We start from the raw sequence: 22,609 nt of genomic DNA, 5'->3' as shown, positions 1-22,609 counted from the left end.
TGGGGAGTTTGCGCAATGACGGAATTCCTCGAAACAAAATGGTTATGCGGGATTAAAGGTTTCGTGACCCGGACTGGACATTAAAACAGACAAATTGAATGGGAATAATGTAAAACCGGGGGAATTAATGACGCACTAAAACTAACGTCGTTAGGCGAACGTGTCTGCAAAGTGAATCTATCGATCCGCGGCACATTTTTCGCTTAGAAACGAAACGAAAAATGTCCATGGAAGTGGTGGAAAACTGGTCGATAGATAATGATGCATGTGCAGGTGCGTTTGTAACCAATTTACACGGAGTGATCTTTATGTTATGTTCCCGGCAGTAAAAAATGCCTGCCGTAATACAATAATTATGAACAGTTAGTGTAAAGGTCTCCACGCTTGATAATCGCCTGCCCTGGGGTGAACAAATGAGCAAACCGAAATTATAATATTTAAAGTATTTCGCATTCCTGTCTCGTACACAAGCCACACAAATATCAGATTAGTTGCGGTTAATTTATTGTGGCCGCAACTGAAGGAAATGGGACAAACGCATAAAAACGAAATTAGTGTGGTAGAGATTTCAAAACGGCACGCTCGTAACGATGGCGGCTCAAGATCTGGTTAGAGTCGCCGTTTATTTCAGCCGGTTAATTGATTTGATTTACAGTTTGTCCGGCTATTTAAAAACACGACTTGATGTCATGATTTATTGCTTTGGTTTCAGTGGAGATGTGTAAATCGGGCAGGTTGATGTACATATACGAATTGGCCTAATAGTGACATTGAGAACGTGAGGAAAGAGCCTGAAGAACTTAACTACATAGTTAATAAATTGAATACATTACTGTGATTATGGGTAATAAAATGGACTGGTGGCACTGGACAAGTTTGCGACATACTTAAACTTTATTGATATTCATGTATTTATTCTGAAAAAATATCAATTACAATTAACTATTTTAAAACACATCAATTATTAATATTGCAATAGTATTTAACAATGTTGTGCGTGAGATAATTGTTTATATATCTTTATTATTTCCTCATTCCTATCGACAATTTCCATCAATGTTTTAAATACTTTAATACACATGCATACTTTACAGTTTTCTGAAAGAAAATATTTTACATTTTACTAATAGATTTAAAAAAAAATAAAATATCTTACATTTATTCAGCAGAGTCCATTTAATATGAAAATCTGACTACAACAATCTTAGGCACTCCAAAAAAATGGTCTCCATGAATTATCACAATATACATCCAAAATGGATAAATACCATTTATTACCATATATATTGAATATTAGTGTGGAAAAATTTAAAACAATTCAAATGAATTCTTTCTTCTGGTAAATAACGACTTAACTCTCAGAAATAGTATAATTCTTAGCTTCAATAATTAATAAGAAGATACATTTATCGACAACTGTAATTTTTAAATTAGTCTCTGATTAATTAATATGTAAGTTTTTAAAAGAAATTTTTTTAAAAAATGATAAATTTATTGATAAACTTGACTAAAAGGATATGACTCCTATTTATGCTAAAAACAACTATTTTTATTGACTATATGGAGTTGTTTCTTGTTAATATTGTGAGATTTTGTTCATTAAAATCGTTTCATTAAGTTGCTCAATAATAACTTAAAAACAAAATATAACGTTAAACAATCCTTTTTAATATAGACTTTTTCGAAAATTAATTTTATTTTTTTTTATTAAACATTTCAATTTAGTAATATACAACAGTAAAAAATTACTAATAACTAATACTAATTATAAAATATTTAATATTAATTCTTTAGATCTTTATATACAATTAAGTAAAAATACTAAATTTGGATAGTTTATTTTCTTTTCTTTTCCTATTATTTTTTAATATTATTTTTAACTTTTTTATTTACACATTTCAATTTAACATAATGTTAAATACATTATATACTGGTAAGAAAGTAATTTTTTTATTTATAAAATATTTTATTTTTTCCATTAAATTAAATTAAAAACAATACAATGTTAAACATTTCTTTTCTACGTTCACTTTTTGGAAAAATTTTTATTATTAATTTCAAATTAAAAATTATAATTCAAAAAATAATTTTCATTAATAATATTTAATGTTAATTAAATTATTTATATACAATTAAGTATAAATACTGGTAAATAATTTAAATTTTTCATCACTGAGTAATTTCCATTAATTATAAAATATCTTATTTTAACTATTAAATTAAATTTATTATTTTATTAGTTTATACGCAGACCATAAAACATTAAAATCGATACATTAAGTTGCTCAATCATAATTTAAAAGCACAGTGTTAAACATTCGTTTTTTATGTTCACTCAGTAAATTAATTTAATTTTTCTTAATTACACATTTCAACATAGTAATAAATAACAGTTAAAATAATAATTATAAAATATTTAATAATAATTCTTTATATACAGTTAAATAAAAATAATAGAATTGGATTGTGTTATTTTGTTTTTTTTTCATTATTTTTCAATATTAATTAAAAAACATATTAATCTAGTTTACATTTCATTAAACATAATATTGAATATATATAGAATTGCATTATTCACAAGTAAAAAATCTAAATTTTAAATCACTAATAAAATATAGTAAAAAATTTTAATTTAATTTTAATTCAATAATTTTCATTAATTATAAAATATTTAATATTTATTGTTTATATATGTTTATTTTGGTTTCTTTTCAATTATTTCTATTCTTTCTTATTTACACATTTCAATTAAATATAATGTTAAATAATAAATTTAGATTGTTTGTATTATTTTTTTCATTATTTTTCAATATTAATTAAAAAAAACAATATCGTAAGTATGTTTTTATTATGTTTTGACATTTTTTTTCTCATTTACACATTAAAATTAAACATAATTTAGAAAATACATTACATTTGTATTATATACTAGTAAAAATTATATAAATTTTAGATCATTAAGTAATTCTCTTCTTTAATTCTAAAATGTTTTATTAAATCTTTATACGCAGACAATTAAGCAAAAATAATAAAAATGATAATAATATTCATTCACATAATTTTTTTTTGTCAATAATAATTTTTGTCAACAGTAATTTGTAAATTTTTATAGCAATTGATTTTAAATCTTGTTTTATAAAATGTAACCACTCTTCATTAAATATATGTATAAGCATAAGCTTAATTAAAATTAATAGTGTATTTCCATAATAAACATTATTCAATAACGATTATCATAAGTATTTAAAAAACATTTAAATTAAATATTGCTTCTAATTTCCTATAATAATATGCATAATTGAATTTATGTTTTCTCTTATGTTTATTGCTTTCTTTTATAGAATTGTATATACACATTATGATTAATTAATGATCAATAATAAAAAAGTACTTATTTTAAATTGTCACACTATTAATTCATATTTAGAAATATGAAATAATAAAAAGACACTTTTATAGAATAGAAACTTTGAAATATTTTGTCTCACAATAAAATAGGTAATTAATTAAGTATTGTATTTTTATTATTGTTTTACACAAATAATTTTACATATCCGGAGGGTATGTGACTTTAAATAATCTGATTGTTTTTGTAACAATTTGCATCACATTGTGCATAAGAAGGTCCGGATATGGAAATGAGCCGATCGCCAAGGAATTGTTATTGTTAGATTTGTTATTACGAGGGCACCGTTGTTGCCATCCGTGATTTATCGGCGGTACGTAGGTGCACCGAGTGTTTATTATCTGCCTATCCTGCACTTTTCGCAAAACTCGCCCATTACAATGTATTTATTTTACATTTAAATTTATATTTCTCATTGTGATGTATCCCGGAATATTCCTGGCAGCGAAATGCTCTTTCAACGTTACGGCGTTGGTTTTCTATTCACTTTTAATTTGCGTGATTTATGGCCGCACTATAGGCCTTGGCAATCAGTTACATATATTTAATTGGGAAAAATGCTCAATCGTCGCATGAATGTTAATGAATGGATAATTAATGCCATGAATAAATATGCATTTAATAACGAACAGTAAAAATGATTAATCAAGACATTATACAAAATAAATTGCGTTAATTAAACACCCTGCAATTTATTTATCATGGAACCTTTTGATCAAGTGTTCCGTAAGTATGCATTTATTCTAACTAGAAGCATATGGGTATTAAAATACAAACCAGTCGATTTAATTGCGACTTCGTCATTCTTCAGACGCAATTAAAATCCAATTTCGATCGATTAAAAAAGGCGAATAGTTGTGAAAAACGTACGTTTCGTCTTCTCTTCTGGCCGATTGTTTCGCAATTATTTCGTACAAATAAAGCCGTGTTGCATGCAGTTTCCTTTTCGCATTTTTCCACACGTTGATTTACGATTTTGTATATCCACCAACAACTTGTGCCCCATTAACTGCCGCCATAAACAAACGCTGGCCTCAATTAATATTGAATTTTATTTCCCACATCCTTAATAAATATTTTCGCGTCAAACTGGCCTGGAATTAATTGGCGTCGCGTACAGCCATCAGTCCCGGGGTTCGCGAATAAATCCCGGTCTACACGGCTCGGATCTAGGACTATTGACGTTTACAACGGATCGCGACATGTAAAAAACTTGTCGGGAATGGTGTGAGAATGTGCGGGCAGGTAAAACGTAATATTTACGGGCAGGTCCCACAGCCTTCGGCACTAATGGGCCCTAATCTTTTTGATGTCACGGGGATAAAGAGAATTAAATTCCGTTGCAAGAAATTATAACTTTGTTACAAAAGATTCACGCGTATAAAGGACGAATTTTTATATTGAAACTGAAGTAGAATGTAATAAATTCAACTGATTGATATCAGTATAAAAAATGAATATGTGTTGTGGAAGAGATATTCACACATTTTGTACAATTTGTGTTTGTGTTAAATATGTATAATGCACAGTTATTTAATTCATTTTTGTGGTGTTTAAAGGATTATTTCATTCATTTTAAATAGCGTTAGTACAAAGGTATCGAAAATCGTTTAATCAGCCTGAATCTTGAGAGAGACATCATGCATAACTGAGACAATAAAAGACTGCGGGGCATACTAGCAAACTGAAATTTGTGGAGAGCGTAGAGATTCAAAAAAAGGCATCTGAAATGGAATTACATTGCCTTTAGTGACGAAATTCACCATTTGTGTAAAGCTGTGTACATCGAACAGCTGGAATTAAAATTTGATGTTTGTGATAGTCGGTCATCTTTAATTATCTTCATTAGAGGTAAAATGACCGCCCAGGAAATTGTGAAATGTCAATAGTACCCAACATATATATTGCAAGGATTACTTTGGAATGTTTTCTGCATTTCTACAGATGTGGCCAGAGTAATTGCACATAATATAAATATTTAAAATGTTTTCAATAATAATTTATTTAAATTGTTGTTAAAAGAAAAAAAGAAGAAGAAAAAGAAATAAAAGAAAAGAGTTTAAACATTTTTCTGGTGAATAAAAAACATAAAAATGTGAAAAAATCTACTAATTTAGATAATTGATTTTCGAAACACTCAAATTTTAAATAGATAAATTTCATTTATTTTTAAAATATCTTATAAATTTAAATATCTTTATTTTACTAAAAATTTGAATACTTATTTTTAATTTTTTATATAATTTTTAAGAAAATATAATTATAAAATAATTCATAAAGTAATTATTGGAATTGTTTTAAATAATGGCTGGCGTTAAATGAAAGTCCTAAAAATATCTAAATATTTGCCTGATCAATAAAAAATATTAAAACATGGAAAAAATCTAAAAATTTAAAAAATATCCGTTAATTTATTTTTTACAGAGTATTAGTATAAATATAGTTATATAATTATACTATATACTTTCTCCCATTATTTATTTTATACCTAATTTCTACTTAAATGAAATCTAAATAGCACACTTTGGAAAAATGTATATTTCTAAAATAATTTATAAATAACTTTAAACAAAACTATTGATATTTTGTTGGGTCCCCTTGATTCATTAACACCGGTAAACGATGAGGGAAAAGATTCTATGAAATATCGACAATGGTGAAATAAAATTTCACGACTCCTCAATTAATAACCACAGTTTATCTAAATTTTTGGTGTGTGTATAAAAATCCATGTAATTGGTAAATTATCATTGTCAAATGGTTAGGTTCCTATATACGAAACGCTCCATTTTTCTAATACTAATGTTTTTGTAATACATCTGGGAACCAAACTTATATTAGGAGGGCGATAAATGTATTTTTACCATCTGATCTTGTTCTATTCAATATACATTCATCACTTCAAAGTACCCTTCACCAAAATTCTGAAGAATAATTAATACATTTTTGATTCTCTACGGAAATATATCCTTATATATTTTGTTCATTCAGTCGACGGCTATTTGTTCTATCAGACACACTAATATTATATGATCCAATTTATTTTTTATTTACATAGAGGAGTTGTTTACTGTTTTTTTCCAATTTGTCTCTCAATAAAAGAAGTAGTTTTTTTGTTAAGACATTTTCTTATTGTATAATTGAGTGTCTTGTTAAATAAGTATTGTAAATCATTTTTCGGGAGCATCATCAGTTTTTAGAGATAGATAATTATTGTTTTTTTCTTCTCTGGACTACAAAGTTTTTTTCTTCTCTCTGAAAGTAAATTTATTTAATAAAATAATATAAATCCAATTAAAAATAAATTCTAACTAATAAGAGTATTCCTAAATACATACAGAAAACTTAATTACAATTGAATGTGCCATTTCTATAGCCAACCAAATCAGACTAAAATATGCGTTTAATGTAATATATCCATCATTTGTGAGGTGTGAAAAAAGGAAAAAAGTATGGTGTATTGAAATGTATTTTTAATTCTAACTGGACAAAATTTGAATTAAATCCTATGAAATATCTTACAATATTATATTTTAAATTTTGTGCTATTTCTCTGCCCACCACTGTACTCAGGACTTATCACCGATTTAACACATGTAGAACTTCATAGACTTTGGAAGGCCTTCAAGTCAAGTAGAAGTAGCATGGAATAAGATATACTAGAAGGAAATTGACTACTCCATTATATCAATATCAAACCAATTAGTCTAATGATTAATTTTTTGTCTAAATTTTTAATTATTCATTAGTTTGTAATATCCCAAACAGTCTCTGAAAATTCAATGAAATCAGACCACTCAACCTACGTGTTTTATTTTCTATGTCACTGAGTATATTTATATTTTCTAAGAAAATTAATGTTGCCATCACTAAAGGGCAATTTAGACTAATTAAAAACGAAAGTGTGTCAGAATTTCAGTCATCTGAAAAACACGTTAAACTGTGACAATTTCATCCGAAACAAAGTTTGAGTGTTTACAAAACGACACATAGAAACTTAATTAAACCTTTTTAATATTGCCAAACAGGAGAAAGTTACGATGATCTAAAATAAATGTATCGTGAGAACAGAATGTGTGACAATTAGTTATCGATAAATGATCGATAAAAATACGTCGTAAAAACGTTACTTTTTTTCGGCCTTTTGGCGGTTTCCCAGCGCATATTTTTTAAGATAAGCGCGTACGTTTTACAGGCGAAATGTGCATACCTTCATACTTCCTCGTATCAAATTACACCAGATCCAACATTCAACTTTTGTCCATATTAAGCCTGAATACTTGTCTGTGGAATTTATTTGTCAGGTTATTGCCGCATATATTAGCGGATATTTAAGGCCGTTTCAATGGTTTTTGACTTGAGCACAACCTAAATATTGTTTATTTATCGCCGCGTATAATCCCGCTTCGGGCCAATAGTGAATCATTTATAATATGTTGTCTTCCATTCATGATATGGGAAATTAATAACTCGTTTGGATTAGTAAGTATGTGACTAATATCATTGATCACCGGGTCAAATGTTAACATCATGTGTCCAGTTGTTATGTAAACTATCTAATGTGCGTCTTCAGTATTTTTTTTATTTGCGAGAATATTTATTCAATTTTAATAACTGTTGAAAATGATAATAGGTAATTTTATGATTCATCGCACTTTAATAATGACCAGTCCTGCAAAAACAGTAAGTAGCACTTTGAATGATGTGACGCAGGTCAATCTTAGTCATAATATTTACCTATTTCTTATTTGAAATAAAAATTATTTAATAAGAAAATATTATAAACAATTGATATTCTAAAAGTTAGTTAATATTTTTCATAATAAAACTAATTTATTTAAAAGATAATTTCAATAAATATTTAAAATTTCACAAAATTTTTGTTCACTATTATTACTATTTTGATTTCCTAAAAATGTAACAAAAGTTTGAATTAAAAGAACATTGTTGATATTAAATTACATCAAAAATATTTTAACAAACAATATTTATTTAATTTTTATTATTATGCTCCAGTTTTCAAACAAAAATAGTTAATTAAAACTAACACTTGTAAATAATACCAAAATATAGAAATAGAACAATTTGAAACGTTATATAAAATTCTTTTGATTAAAAATGTCGAATTTCCACATCATCTTAGTTTTTTAACAGGTACTAGAATATTTTAATTTCGTTATGTATAATTTCTTAAAATTTTTCAAAGAGTATATTTTTATAGTCTGTATTTTTATAAATATATATTAATTATAAAAGAAGTTTTATTTTAAAATTATGTAGTTAGAAAATTTGTCTAAATAAAATTTCTGAAATTTTTAACAATAATAAGCTTTAAATGCGAGCAATTTTTAGGTAATTTAAATTTTAAAAAAGATTGGTTGGAGTATTTATATTTATTTTAGTTTTGATTTAGCTGTTTCATGATGTATAATCTCTTTTAAAATTTTTCGAAGTGTAATTTTCATAGCCAAAAAATATCTGTATTAATCATAAACGAAATTTTATTTTAATGTTACATTCAAATTTTCTAAATAAAATTTTTAAACTTGTAAACAATAATGAGCTTTAAATGTAATCAACTTTTAGATTAATTAAATTTAAATAAGATTGGAAAAATATTTATATTTATTGGAATTTTGATTTTACTTTCCATAATTATTCATAATTTACCTATTTTTTTTTTAATTAATAGTATATAATATTTTAAATAATCTCTGCAATAGAATAAAAATATAACATACAGTATTTAAATTTCGACATGTGTAGTCTGTTTTAAAAATTTTAAAAAGGTGTATTTTTTGATAGCCAAAAAAAACTGTATTAATAATAAAAGAAATTTTATTTTAAAGTTAGATTCAATCTTTCTAAATTTTTAAACATGAAATTTTTAAACAATAATAAGTTTTAAATGCAAGTAATTTTTACATAAATTAAAATTTAAATAAGACCTGTAAAATATTTATATTTATTGTAATTTTGATTTAGCTGTACTAAATTATTCAAAATTAATCTATTTTTCTTTAATTATTGGTTATAAAATGGTTTAAATAATCTCTCCAATAAAATAAATAAATAAAATTTTCGAAGTATATATTTTATAGCCAAAATATTTAGATTAATTGATATTTAAATGAAACTGTTAAAAAATTTATATTTACTGTAATTTTTATTTAACTTTACCAAATTATTCATAATTTATCCAATATTTTATTAAATTATTACTTATTTAATATTTTAAATAATCTCTCCAATAAAATAAAAAATAATGTTTAATTTTAAATTAATTAAAATACTTAATAATTTGATAACAAATAAATTTTTTTGTAATAAGAATGTTTAATAGTGTATTCGTTATAATGAAAGATATGAAATAGAAAGAATATTTCAATTTTAAAAATTATATTTATCAATACTGTACATTTATTATACAAATTTAATTGTTTAATTGATATTTTTTTTATAAAAACTAAAACATTTATTTAAAAATATCTAAACAAATTAATTTCCTAAACATCTACCCAAATAAACTCAAACGACTTCTAGAAAAAGTAAGTTTAATCACTTGAATCATTAAACATTTTTCTAAAAATAGTGACAAAGAGTATCCTTGTAGAAAGATCACAAACTCAGATAGAACATATACAATGCGATTTCCTTTTAAATCATTAAACAATTCAAGCCGGAAATCTATAACCCTTCACACTACAAGTTACAAAATCACACACAATGGCCTGATACGAATCTGTTCCAGTTTCTTTATATCATTCCATTGACAAATTGCACGGGGCTGGTCTGGCAAAAGCAATAAGTGTCAATGTTAGTGCCTCACTCACAATGGTCGTTGTTCTATGCTAGAATGCAACGAAAATCCTTCGGCTAACAAATACAGAAATGTACAGTCAGAATAATTAACCAAAAAAGCGTCTATTGGTTTCGCATTGGCATTGAAACGTATGTTGTTAAATTCAATAAAATGTGCTTTTTAATTAGCAAAACAATAAATTTCAAGCGTTACGCCCAGCAAATAATTTACTATAAAGTAATTGCCGGTTATAAATCAAATCAAACAGTGAACACGTCGTGATACAAATGGTATTACGGGCTAATAACAAAAAAATATCCTTGTTAATGTTCCGCGCAAAAATCGTACACAATGATAAAACGCGACCGTTGCGGTGCCACCAACGAAATTTTGATTAATCCGTGGCGAAATTTGCGGCTCACGACTCGATCGGCGGGCAATTCGTGTCAAGAACGGCACCGAGCTTCCTAGATGAATTATTTACCGGACTCGCGTGCACCGAATCAATATTAAGGAGTTTCATGCAAAAAAAAATTTCTCACAGTCAAACTGAAAAAAGATCTTTTCGACCGGCACCGGCAAACCGGAGAAAGCTGTTGTGAATTATCGCTCACATCCAGGCAATATTTTAAATTTAAACATGATCCCTGCATGATTTGTATCACATTAATATACGGTGATTTTTTTTAAATCTTATTTTCGTATTACAATCACATACGGTGACAACTGTACATCTTCCCAATTTACAAGCCATTACGCTAGGCAACGCTGAAATTTACAAGCTAGATCACGTATCAAGACATGTTAGTCATCGTTTCGAAACACATTAGAACTTCTTATTTGAATATACTGGGCTACATTTCAAGACAACCGCGAAATTATGCAGTTAGTTTAATAGAATATGCAATTTTTGTTCGTTTCGCAAAGAAATCGACTTGTTTACATACCAAAATGAGTCGAGTGAATTTAATCGTCCAGAGTATCGCTGATAAAACTGTTCTGTTTGTCTTCTAACTCGTTGACGGTAAAGGAAGAAAACGGTTTGGGTTGAATGTTAAATAGTGTATATTTCGTGTACGAATCCGGAAAAAAGATCATGCATGCATGAACAGTTCACCTGCGTTCACATCAAGCATTTTAAAACGGGATGAGGCTGTTAGTGAAATCACAGCGACTTATCAGACTCCAATCGGATGCTCATCATCTCACATTTCAAGAGCGGTCTCTTCACCACAACGACATCCGACAATTTTACAATGACTAAGCGAACGTCAAGATGATTAATCCGGGGGAAATATTCTTGTCTTGAGATGTTTTCAAAATGTTTATTATTTTAGGAATTGAACATTTTATTAAGCAGGAACTTTGGAAGAGGTTAAGATGTGAAAGAGTAAAGAAAAGGAAGTGTGTACCCAGAGTAAACTTTATGATTTCGAAAAATATTTAACATTTATGAAAAATAATAGAAATCTTACATATAGATATTTAGAAATAATTGCGAACTTAATGACTACTATCCTTTCTAAATGGTTTTCCTCAATGTTGCAAGAAAATGTAAAAATTGATATGGTAAATTTGTGACTTAGTCATCAAACATTTATTTAACTTTTGCTTTGAAAGTTCAAAAATAAAGATGTAATTAAACTAATATGTAGGATTTTATTGATATTTAAAATTATTATTTCTCTTCACTACAACCAAACGATTAAAGTCAACAAATAATTTAATAATTTGTGAAAATATTAAAAAAACGTTTTCAAAGCATCTTTCACACTATTATTTATTATTTAAGTATTTAACAAATTCAGTAGATTAAAAAAGTTCTTGAAGACATTTTTGAATCTTTATTAAAAATATTATTACAAATTGTATAAATGGAAATTTAGAAATAACTAATATAAAGTTCTCTGTTTGTTACCTCTTTTCTTCTATTCCTAAATAGGTTTATGTTCAATGATGTGAATAAAATAAATATTGATTAATGTGTTACATTCGACTTTTAATCCTTCAATTTTTTAACAATTTCATTTAGTTTTAGAAATTTTAACAGAAATAAAAAAGGAGTAGTCAAAATAATATTTAAAGGTGGTAAAATCAAGTTTTAATCTTTAAAACTTTTAACAGATTTATTTTGCTTTAAAAGAAATTAAAAAGAAGGAGCAACTAAAATAACATTTAAAGTTTTATGGTGTTCTAATCCTACTTAAACATATTACAGATTTTATAAATACTGATTTGGAAAAAAACTGCGAATTCTGTTAGTTCCATTTCTTTTTTTCCTAAATGGGTTTGCCTTTAAAAATATAAGAAAATATAAAATTTAATAAATATGGTAAAATCAACTTTTAATCTTTCAAACAGTTTCATTTTGCTTTAACAAAGTTAAAAAGGGGAGAAACCAAAATAACATTTTAGTTTTATGGTGTTTAAAAATATTTTTTTAAATTAATTTTAATTAATAATAAAATCTAATCAAACATATTATTACTGATTTTATAAATTCTGATTTGAAAAAAAAGCAAATTTTCAGGGTTCTGTTATTTCCTTTCTTCTCTTCCTAAAAAATATAAAAATTGATAAAGGTGATAAGATCGACTTTTAATCTTTCAAACTATTAACAATCTTATTGTTGCTTTAAAACAAGTTAAAAAAGAAGGAGCAACCAAAATAATATTTAAAGTTTTATGGTGTTTAAAAATATTTTTTTAAGTTAATTTTGATTAGTAATAAAATTCTAATCAAACATATTACAGATTTTATAAACACTTATTTGAAAATAACTGCGAAGTTTCTACGTTGTGTTACTTTCGTTCTTCTCTTCCTAAATGGTGTTGCCTTTAATGATGCAAGAAATATAAAACTTGATAAAGGTGGTAAAATCGACTTATTTTGCTTTAAAAGAAGTTAAAAAAGGAGTAGCCAAAAGAATATTTAAAATTTTATGGTGTTTGAAAAATATTTTTTATGTTTCTAATCAAACATATTATTACACATTTTATAAATAGTGATTTGGAAAAAATTACGAAGTTGTGTTACTTCGTTTCTTCTCTTCCTCAATGGTTTCGCCATAATATTCTCTTTTAGTTTATTGGTGTTTAAAAATATTATTTTAATGTTAATTTTGACTAATAATATAATTATTATAACCACAAAGTTCGTGAATCCTTTCTTTTATTCTATGTTCTTCACTTCTGTAAGAAAATTGCTGATTAATAATAATTGTGAGTTTATTTCTTATTTATCCAAGTTTCCAATAACCAAACGTAAAAAGTATTGACGTGTTACTTATCAAAGTGTGTAGACATTAAAATAACGCTTTGAAATCATCTTTCAAACATTATCGAGCATTTAAAAAATTCTCTCCTGCGAACAGATGATGGATGGATTGATGAATCAGATAACATTCTTCATAAAAATTATTCCAAATATGACAATGTGTAAAATATGACTTAATTAATCAGAAACCGTATTGTTGCTTTTAATGAAAACGCTTCCTAACAGTATCGTTCGGCAACAAAACACCATTTCGTTAGATTGGCTCGCAGCGGGACATTAACGCACACAGAGATAATTAAACGCCAATAAAACTTGGCGAGTGTGTTTGTGTGTGTGTGTGTGTGTGTGTGTAAATACGGGCCGAGATGGAGAGTATGTGTACGTGTTGTGTGAATTGACCGTACACCTGCAATCAATAAACAAACTTTCTCATCGAAATGAAATGTAAAAAACGGACGAAAATGCGCCGCCGTAATTTGCCAGCCGATCATTCATAAATTCTCGTTTCTGCGTCTCGTAAAACTGTGCTGCCGTTGCAGGGGATATCGTATTCTAATTTCATCCAGACGGTGAAAGTCCGTCATTAATCAAAGATTTTGTGCGAGTGTGGAGCTGATATTGATGTCTTGTCGTGTTTTAATTTGAACATTGGATGTGATGGAAAATTTGCCCTTATTCTACTCTAACGTTGCTCGTGCTTCGAAGTTAAGTGTTGGAAGGCCGTCATCTTGGATCAGCCATTGTTATGGAAATGTTAGAAGAAAAATTATCATTCCGAATAGTGCCCGGTCACTGATGTCACATTAAAAACCAATAAATCAAATCGAAAATTAACCGCAGTGATATTTGAAAAAAAAAACGAAAACTTGATAAATAATCCACTAATTTACAATTCAGCGGTCCGCTAATAACATGTATATGAGCGTTTTTGTCGATAAATCAAATTTTAAATCCGTACATATTTGTAATTTTTCTTTTATTGGTGGGTGTACGGAACGGCTGTCGCTTTAGGCCAGCTGCCGACTGTTATTTACGTTGTTTCGTATAAAGTTTATGTAATACTCCGGTGTAAATCTCGACATGAAATTATTAACATTTGACCCGCCGATTGTGGATATTAGTCACCGACTTACTAATTCCTATTCGAATGATTTACATTTTCGACTGGTTGTCGCTAATTTGTTTTGATAATTTTACGTTGTAAATGCTAAACAATTGAATATGTTTAGGATGGCGGTGAAGGTGGTGACAACTACTCGGGGTAATTAATGGCCGATTTAAATTAATACTCTTCGGACTAACCCAGGCGGCAAATTATAATTATTCAATACAAAGATCATGACCCGAAATATTAAATACCCATAAATCTTCAAAAAATTTATCATTATTATATTTATTATTTTATTTTTATTTACACCTCGGAAATTATAATGTTGCCTCCGAAAATATGGAAAACACGACGGAAACTTTTTTTAATAAATTAAAAATAAAATTAATTTATTTGCTTATTAAAAGTTTATGCAAAACTCGTATTTTATAGGAAAACACTATAAATTGATATATTTTATAGATTTAAAGATTTTGGAAAATTCCCTACATATAATAAAATATTTTATAAATTCAAGATTTTCTGATATTTTTAAATTATTATTTAGTAACAATGATTGTGAGATTATTTCTTATTTAAGTTTATGAAAAATATTATCACAGATTTTATAGATAGAAAAAGTTCGAGTCATGTTACTTCTTTCCTTCTCTTTCTAAATGATCTTTAATGATGTAGTAAATGTAGAAATTGATAAAGATGGCAAATTTGACATTATATAATGTGAATATTCATTTGAAATAAGTAATAAAATAAAGAAGTCAATTTAATAATTAGAATTGTATTGAATATTAAAAAAAAATATGTCAATATGTGGATATGTTAATTTTGATTTAATAATAAAATCATAATAAAAAAATTACAAATTTATAAATATAGATTAGGAAATATTGTTACGTTCCTAAATATTTCCATTTCTTCTATTATCTTCAGTGTTTATGAGTTTCTTTCTTATTTATTCAAATTCCTAATAACCAAACATAGAAAGTATTAAAAAAGTATTTAATAAATTCTGTAGATCATAAAAGAAGGCCTTGAAAACATCTTTGAAACTTTATTACAAATTGGAGATTAAAAAATAATTAAAGTTTAAGGCTTTCGTGACCATTGTTTCCATTTCTATAAACCCGAACAAATATAGATATTAAAAACAATTAATAACAGCTTCTGTGTCATGTTTCTTTCTTTTTTCTTTTTTAAAAGGACTTAAAAAAGGATTAACCAAATTAATATTTATTAATATTTGATAGTTTTATGATGTTTAAAAAATATTTTTTATGTTAATTTTGATTAATAATAATTAACTTCTAATAAAATATATTATTACAGATAAATAAATATACTGATTTGATGAACTACGAAGTTTCTGGGTTATTTCCTTTCTTCTCTTCCTAAATGATGCAAGAAATATAAATATTGATAAAGGTGGTAAAATCGACTTTTAATATTTCACACTTTTAAAAGAAGTTAAAAAAGAGGGAATATCCAAAATAATATTTAAAGTTTTATTGCTGTTTAAAAAATATTTTTTGTGTTAATTTTAATTAATTATAACATCCTACTCAATAATATTATTACAGATTTTATAAATACAGATTTGTAAATAGCTGAATTCTTTCACTTCCTCTATAATCTTCATTGCTACAAGAAAAGTTTCATAATAATAATAATACACGTAACTTTGCAATAGCCAAACATAAAAAGTATTAACGAATTATTTAATAAAATGTAAAGATATTAACAAGGCATTGAAAGTATATTTTCAAAAATATTATTATTTTGTTGTAAAAAATTAAGATATTTTTATTTACTAATAAAATAATAATCAAAAATATTATTACAAAAATTTATAAAGACAGATTTGAAAATAACTGCAGTTCCTGAACTTTTTCATTTCTACTATCATCTTCATTTATTAAATCATAATGATTATGAATTTGTTTCTAATTCATTCAAGTTTTAAATAACCATCACCGTTAACTAAAAATATTTGTTATTTATCATTATATTTATTATTGTTACTTTTATAGATGCCACTGAAATTACAACTTGAAAATATAAAAAGCAGTAATAGTTAATTACAAACGTTGTTTTCTAAATAAACTTTGTTTATTTACTTATAAAAATTTTGATAGAAAATGTATAGTTACTGTAAATTAATGTTAGGATACTTTACATACTTAAAGATTTTAGAAAATTTCCTGCTACAATAGTCAAAAATTAAAATACACAATATAATAATATAAATAATAAATATTTTTTGGATATTGACAACTTCATTTTTTATTAAAATTTATACATATTTTACTAGAAAGCTTTTTTATGTTCATACTTACTATGCTATTTAAACTGCATTGTAACCAACACCATTCTTTGGGTTAAAAATTATCTATTTAAGTGGATTAATGACGATCTTTACATTGAATTTTACGTATTGATTACTTATTAATAGACTAAATGGTCAACGTGACTATCTATTGTTGTCGAAGGTTCATAAAACTTTCTTCAAATCAACTCAAGACCACATCTTGCAATAAACACTTAATAGTAGCATCAAAATGTTAAATGGTATGTTCCACCTCATCCACCGTATAGTCTATATATTTCTCTGCATAATTATTTTCTATTTTTGTCCAATATAAAAAGACAAAACTGGCATTATTCTTTTCAAGAACCCAGAATATATTATGTACAAAATTAGCAGATTATAATGGTGATTATTTTTTTATTAAAATTTTTAAAAAATTGATTATTTTAGAGTGCGAGCGCCAAGATAAAATCTAAATAGTTAATTTTGTGATAAATATAAATATAAGATTTATACATAAAATAGCTGTAAAAATATCTATATTTATTTAATTAAAATTACATTAAACATTTATAACATGTTTAATTTTGGTGTGTTTTAATTTTCTGAATCACGTATGTGAACGTAGTTGAAACTGTAATTGAACTTGATTACTTCAAATGTATTAATCCAGTTCCATAACGGTGTGAGTTTTTACTCTTAAATGGTTTTCTTAATAAACCCATCTAGACTTTATTGTGCTTAACCTTAAACACTATAAACCGTGTACGACGTGGTATAAAATAACCATTAGAGCTTAGAACACAAAACATATTCTCCATTAACTGTATCCATTAATTACTATTCACGTCCTATAACTGTAATAATTATTCTGTAGAGCAAATAAATATGGTAAATAAATAAAATAAATAATCAATTAATATTCGGCACTGTATCCAGGTCTTCCTGTCACATACTATTGTAAATTTATGTATGATAATTAAACCAGTAATTCAATACAGTCCACAACTAAATTTCATTGTCAATCTGAAACTATTAATTCAACATCTAAACGACTTAACGTTATGTAAGTCAATTAAACTCCTAATTTATTCTATTGTATTATAAACAGATGCATAAGCATTGTCTGCGATAATATTTAAATCAAACAATTTCATAACGTGCAAACTAATTTTTCGTGTTTGTTTCCCATGTTAAAATAATCACGGCAAGACGTCAATATTTTTGGAAAATTCGACTCTTGCATAAAAGTCTACTGTTTTATGCGTCGGGAATCCCTAACGATTAATACATTTGCGTCAGATGAAAACACCAAAAAGTATAAACAACAGTATTGCGTAAATCAGGGAAAACATGCAACATGATAACTATTAAAGTAATTATCGATTTTCACCCACTTTAATTGTGTCGATGATGGATTTTCCTAGTTACACAAGAATTCATCATAAAGTGCTCATTAACATCCCTTCGACTCGCAGTAAATTTATTGGTGACGGTCAAATTTATTCGATTCTCTCGCCGTATGAATTGTAAATGTACTCTCCTAAAATTACGTCCTTATTACGAGACAGTTTCGGTTGCACAACGCAAAACATTTACTATACAAAATTGAATGGATGTAAATCATAAATTGATTATAAATCAATTGTTTTGCCATTTCGTAAATTATGTTCTGTTCTCACCACACGACACCGCATTTACCATTTCTATGATTACTCTTTAGTAATATCCACAAACGTAACCCACATTCGTAAATTGAGTTCTTGAATCTTGATCATTTTTCTAAAGTTCAGGAATTGATGGAATTCAATACAAATTGAATGTTACTAAATCTTTAATTCGATATTAAATTATTCCAGCCGCAATTTAATTTAATGGTAATCTAATTTGAATTATTTATTGCAGTTAGGGAGATTTCGATTAAAATTTTGCCATTGTATTTAACATAAATTAATTTATGATACCCAAAAGCAATGGCAATACCTATGAGATACTTTCACCGTAAGTGACCTGAGAAGAAGACGATATATATTTGAGTAACAATCAAAATATCTAATTTTTGATTTATCTTAGTTAAAATTATCCGTGACACAGGATACCACACACTATCATTACGTAGAAAGCAGGTAATGGATATCATTAATGATATATGTCCCCTGTAATTTTTTTTCACTAACCATCGACACATAAATACGAAACGCGCACAAAACGCATATAAATAAAAATCCCGAAATATAATTTATCTATTTCCTTTAGCCAGCGTTTAATAAATTAAAACTGAACCTTACGAAATCGTAATTTCGGCTATAAAACTGCGAGCCGAGTTTCTATAAGGTTCTTCAACTGACCTACAACTCGAGGCGAGACAAATCATAATGAATATTTTTATCTCTCTTTTCACTTTGTACGGATGAAACGCGACAGAGAGAGAATGACGGAAATTTAACGTTTTTGGTGTTCGGCACTTCTGTATATCTATAATCATTACCAAAGTGAGAAGAGTCTGTTTATTCGAAAATTATATTTATCAACGTAATAATTATATATAAAAAATATTTTTTTTTTGTTTTATTCTGAGGTCTTTTTATGTAAAGGAAGCTATACTATTAAGTTAACATTTAATTGTTAATTATTAAACACAGTTACAAGTTAATTAGAATGTAATAAGTATTCCTTGAAGTTATTTCATTACAATAAAGTTCTTTACAACAATTTCAATTTAATTTTTTTAATTACTTCTTTTTAATTTATTCATGTTATAGTGTCTATACACTTTTTCCAATGTAAAACATATTTTATATAAAAATATATCTTAAAGTTTAAATTGCAAAATTTCAGATTTTTTTGCAATATATATTGACTATATATCTTGTTAATTTTTTGTAGATTTACGAAAATTAATTCAATGACTAAAATGATTAAATGATATTAATTGTATTTATAAATTTTAGATTTTTGTAAATTTCTGCAGATTTATCAAAAAATATTTTTCAAAATTTATTTATTATTTTAAAAATTTTTTATTAATTATCAAAACAACTTAATATGTTAAATTTTTATTACTAAACTTTATTGACTTGTTTACAGTACAATTCCGTATTTCTCAAAATTTTAAAATTTTTGAAGAACTCGGCATATTTAAAAAATATTTTTCAAAATAAATACAAAATGTTATTTGTATCATAATAAATTTCATTTATTATTTAAAACAAAAACGTTTGCGTTTATATTATTTTTATTATAATAAAATTTAATTATAATTTAAGAAATATTTCTAAATATATATTTAAAATTTATGGCAACAATAAAATTAGATTTTTGTAAATTTATAAAATATATATTTTTTTCAAACCAAATACATTTTTTATTTAATATTAGTTTTATAATAATAAAATTTATTTATTAACTAAAAAATGTATTTAAAAATTATGGTAAATAATAAATTAAAAAATCTGTATATATTATTTAATATAAATTTTATTATTTATTAAAAAATACATACAAAATTATACTAATCATTAAACTTTATACATTTGCCTCTATTATTTTTAATTCTCAATTTTTCAAAATTTATCTAGTATTATTTCTAAAACAAAATATGAAATTATTTAACATTATTTTTATTATGATAAAATTATATTTATATAAAATATATTTAAAAAATTATATTATCTAAAAGTGTAGAATAAGATTTCTGTAGATTTATCAAATATTTTTTCTTAAACCAGAAATAAAAATTAAATTTATTTATTATTTAAAAATTATATTTGAATATTTATATATTAATCAATAAAATAATTTTATATGTTCAATTTTTATTAAAATTTTAGATTTCTGAAGATTTATCAAATATATTTTTTCAAAACAAATGTTTGATAATATTCTATTATTTTAAAAGTATTTTTATTATTTATATGAAACATCAAATTAACATTTAAATTATTGTTATTAAATTTCACAGATATATTTTCTTTATGATTGTCTGTATTATTTAAAATTTTAGATTTTTTACATTTATCAAATATTCTTTTTCAAAACATATTCAAAATGTTTGATAATATTTTTAATAAATTTTATTTATTTTAAAAATATTTATTATTTTCTGCTAATTTATGAAATATTAATTATTAAAACAAATACAAAAATTATATTATTTTTTTAATAAATTTCAAGATGTTTTCAATGATTTAGAGAATATTACAGTGTTTCACAATAATTTTGTTTATATACTTTTTTTAACATATTAGTAAGAATACATTAAAATAAGAATAATATAAAAGGTTACACAGATTATAGCTTAGTTAATTCAGAATAAAAAAACTGAATATTTGAATAATTTCCGGTCTTGTCGAACGTAACGAAAACTAATCATCCAATTCGCTTCAACCTGTTTCATATTGTTTTCGGCCATCTGAGTGACTGAATATATTGTTTGCGTGCTTTAAAAATGAGTAAGAATAAATTTATAAAAAAAATTTAAATAAAACACAATGCCAACGAGCAAATTACGTATGTAAATTATGCTCACATTTGTTTCTCAACTACAGTTATTTAATAGTTATTTCGTTATTTTTGGTAACTTATTCAGCTTCTTTCCATCACATTTAACGAGATTTATGTCAAATAATTTTGACGACACATCCAAATTTATTTTGCATCTTTATTAAGTATAATCGTTAAAAGAATATGCTATAAATAATTTTTATTGGTTTATTATGCTAAACTGTTCAATAAAATACTCTGAAAACACAATCTACTATTACTTTACATCACAGTACGATGCCATAACGTAGATCGGGCAAAAAATGTTAAAAGTCGTTTATCCGTTAAATTACCTCATGAATGATATCATTTTGTTTTAATGTAGGCAATTAATATTGGGTCCGCGGCACAGTGAAAGTGCAGGATATTCCTTAAAACACAATAAAAATGCTGTACCAAATAATACTGGTGTTACATATGAAATCGATTTAAGTAAAAGCTTGATTTATTGTGAATCGCGGCACGTGTGGCGTTCGAAACACAAAAAAAATTAAGCAAACCGCACGACAATCTAAATTCTTAAATAAATTTATTCGTATGGTCAGTTTCACTTTTTTCATGCAAAAATATTCGCAAGGAACTCACATGACGTACACGAATTGCGCAACGATGTGGCTGACGGTTCGGATGATGAAATGCTTGGGTTTTAGGCACCGTTCATTAATTATGGTACAACTTGAAATGTGATCATCTAGCTACTCTTAAATTTTTCGTCGCAAGATCTCGATCCGATATGAGTTTTGTGCAACCGAGATGTTAAGTGTGAAGACAGATAATTGGACGAAAATTTCTCTTTTCTTCTGCACCGTACCGTTTTCGTCCTTAACCAATTAGCCGTCTCAAAAATCCAATAATAATTACACAGCAATTACAGCCGCCAGTTTTTTTTTTTATTCACGGTCCCGATTACGAAAATCCATGTCAAGAATGCAGGGTATTGTTACGTCAATAACAAAATTTCGAGTTTCGCCACATGCGTTTGTTTTATAGATAATTGACAGTTACAGATTTTTTTTCGAGTTGCGCCGATACAGTATAATTAAAATGGAAAAGACAAAGGAGGAAAATGCCATTCGGGTAATTAGTAATTTTGCAAAATGGTAATAGGTATAACGTCCGTGTCGCGTAGATGGTCCTGCGATCGAGCCAAGCAAATAACATGGTATTAAG

The 22,609-nt window shown here is 25.9% G+C and overlaps 1 protein-coding gene across 1 annotated transcript in view; it reads left to right on the top strand.

Annotated features, from left to right (window-relative positions):
- Positions 1-7,975: 7,975 nt before the first annotated feature.
- LOC109609001 (dendritic arbor reduction protein 1) overlaps positions 7,976-22,609 on the top strand; it is a 109,981-nt gene continuing 95,347 nt past the window's right edge. Inside the window, exon 1 of the mRNA XM_049963755.1 lies at positions 7,976-8,089. Within this exon, the coding sequence (XP_049819712.1) occupies positions 8,030-8,089 (60 nt within the window). The 5' untranslated portion in view covers positions 7,976-8,029. The remainder of the gene's footprint in view (positions 8,090-22,609) is intronic.

This window comes from Aethina tumida, chromosome 2 (assembly GCF_024364675.1).
Source record: "Aethina tumida isolate Nest 87 chromosome 2, icAetTumi1.1, whole genome shotgun sequence".
NCBI classification, from domain to species: Eukaryota; Metazoa; Arthropoda; class Insecta; order Coleoptera; family Nitidulidae; genus Aethina; species Aethina tumida.
The sequence above is the reverse complement of the archived record's forward strand: the minus strand, read 5'-3'. Positions and strand labels throughout refer to the sequence as shown.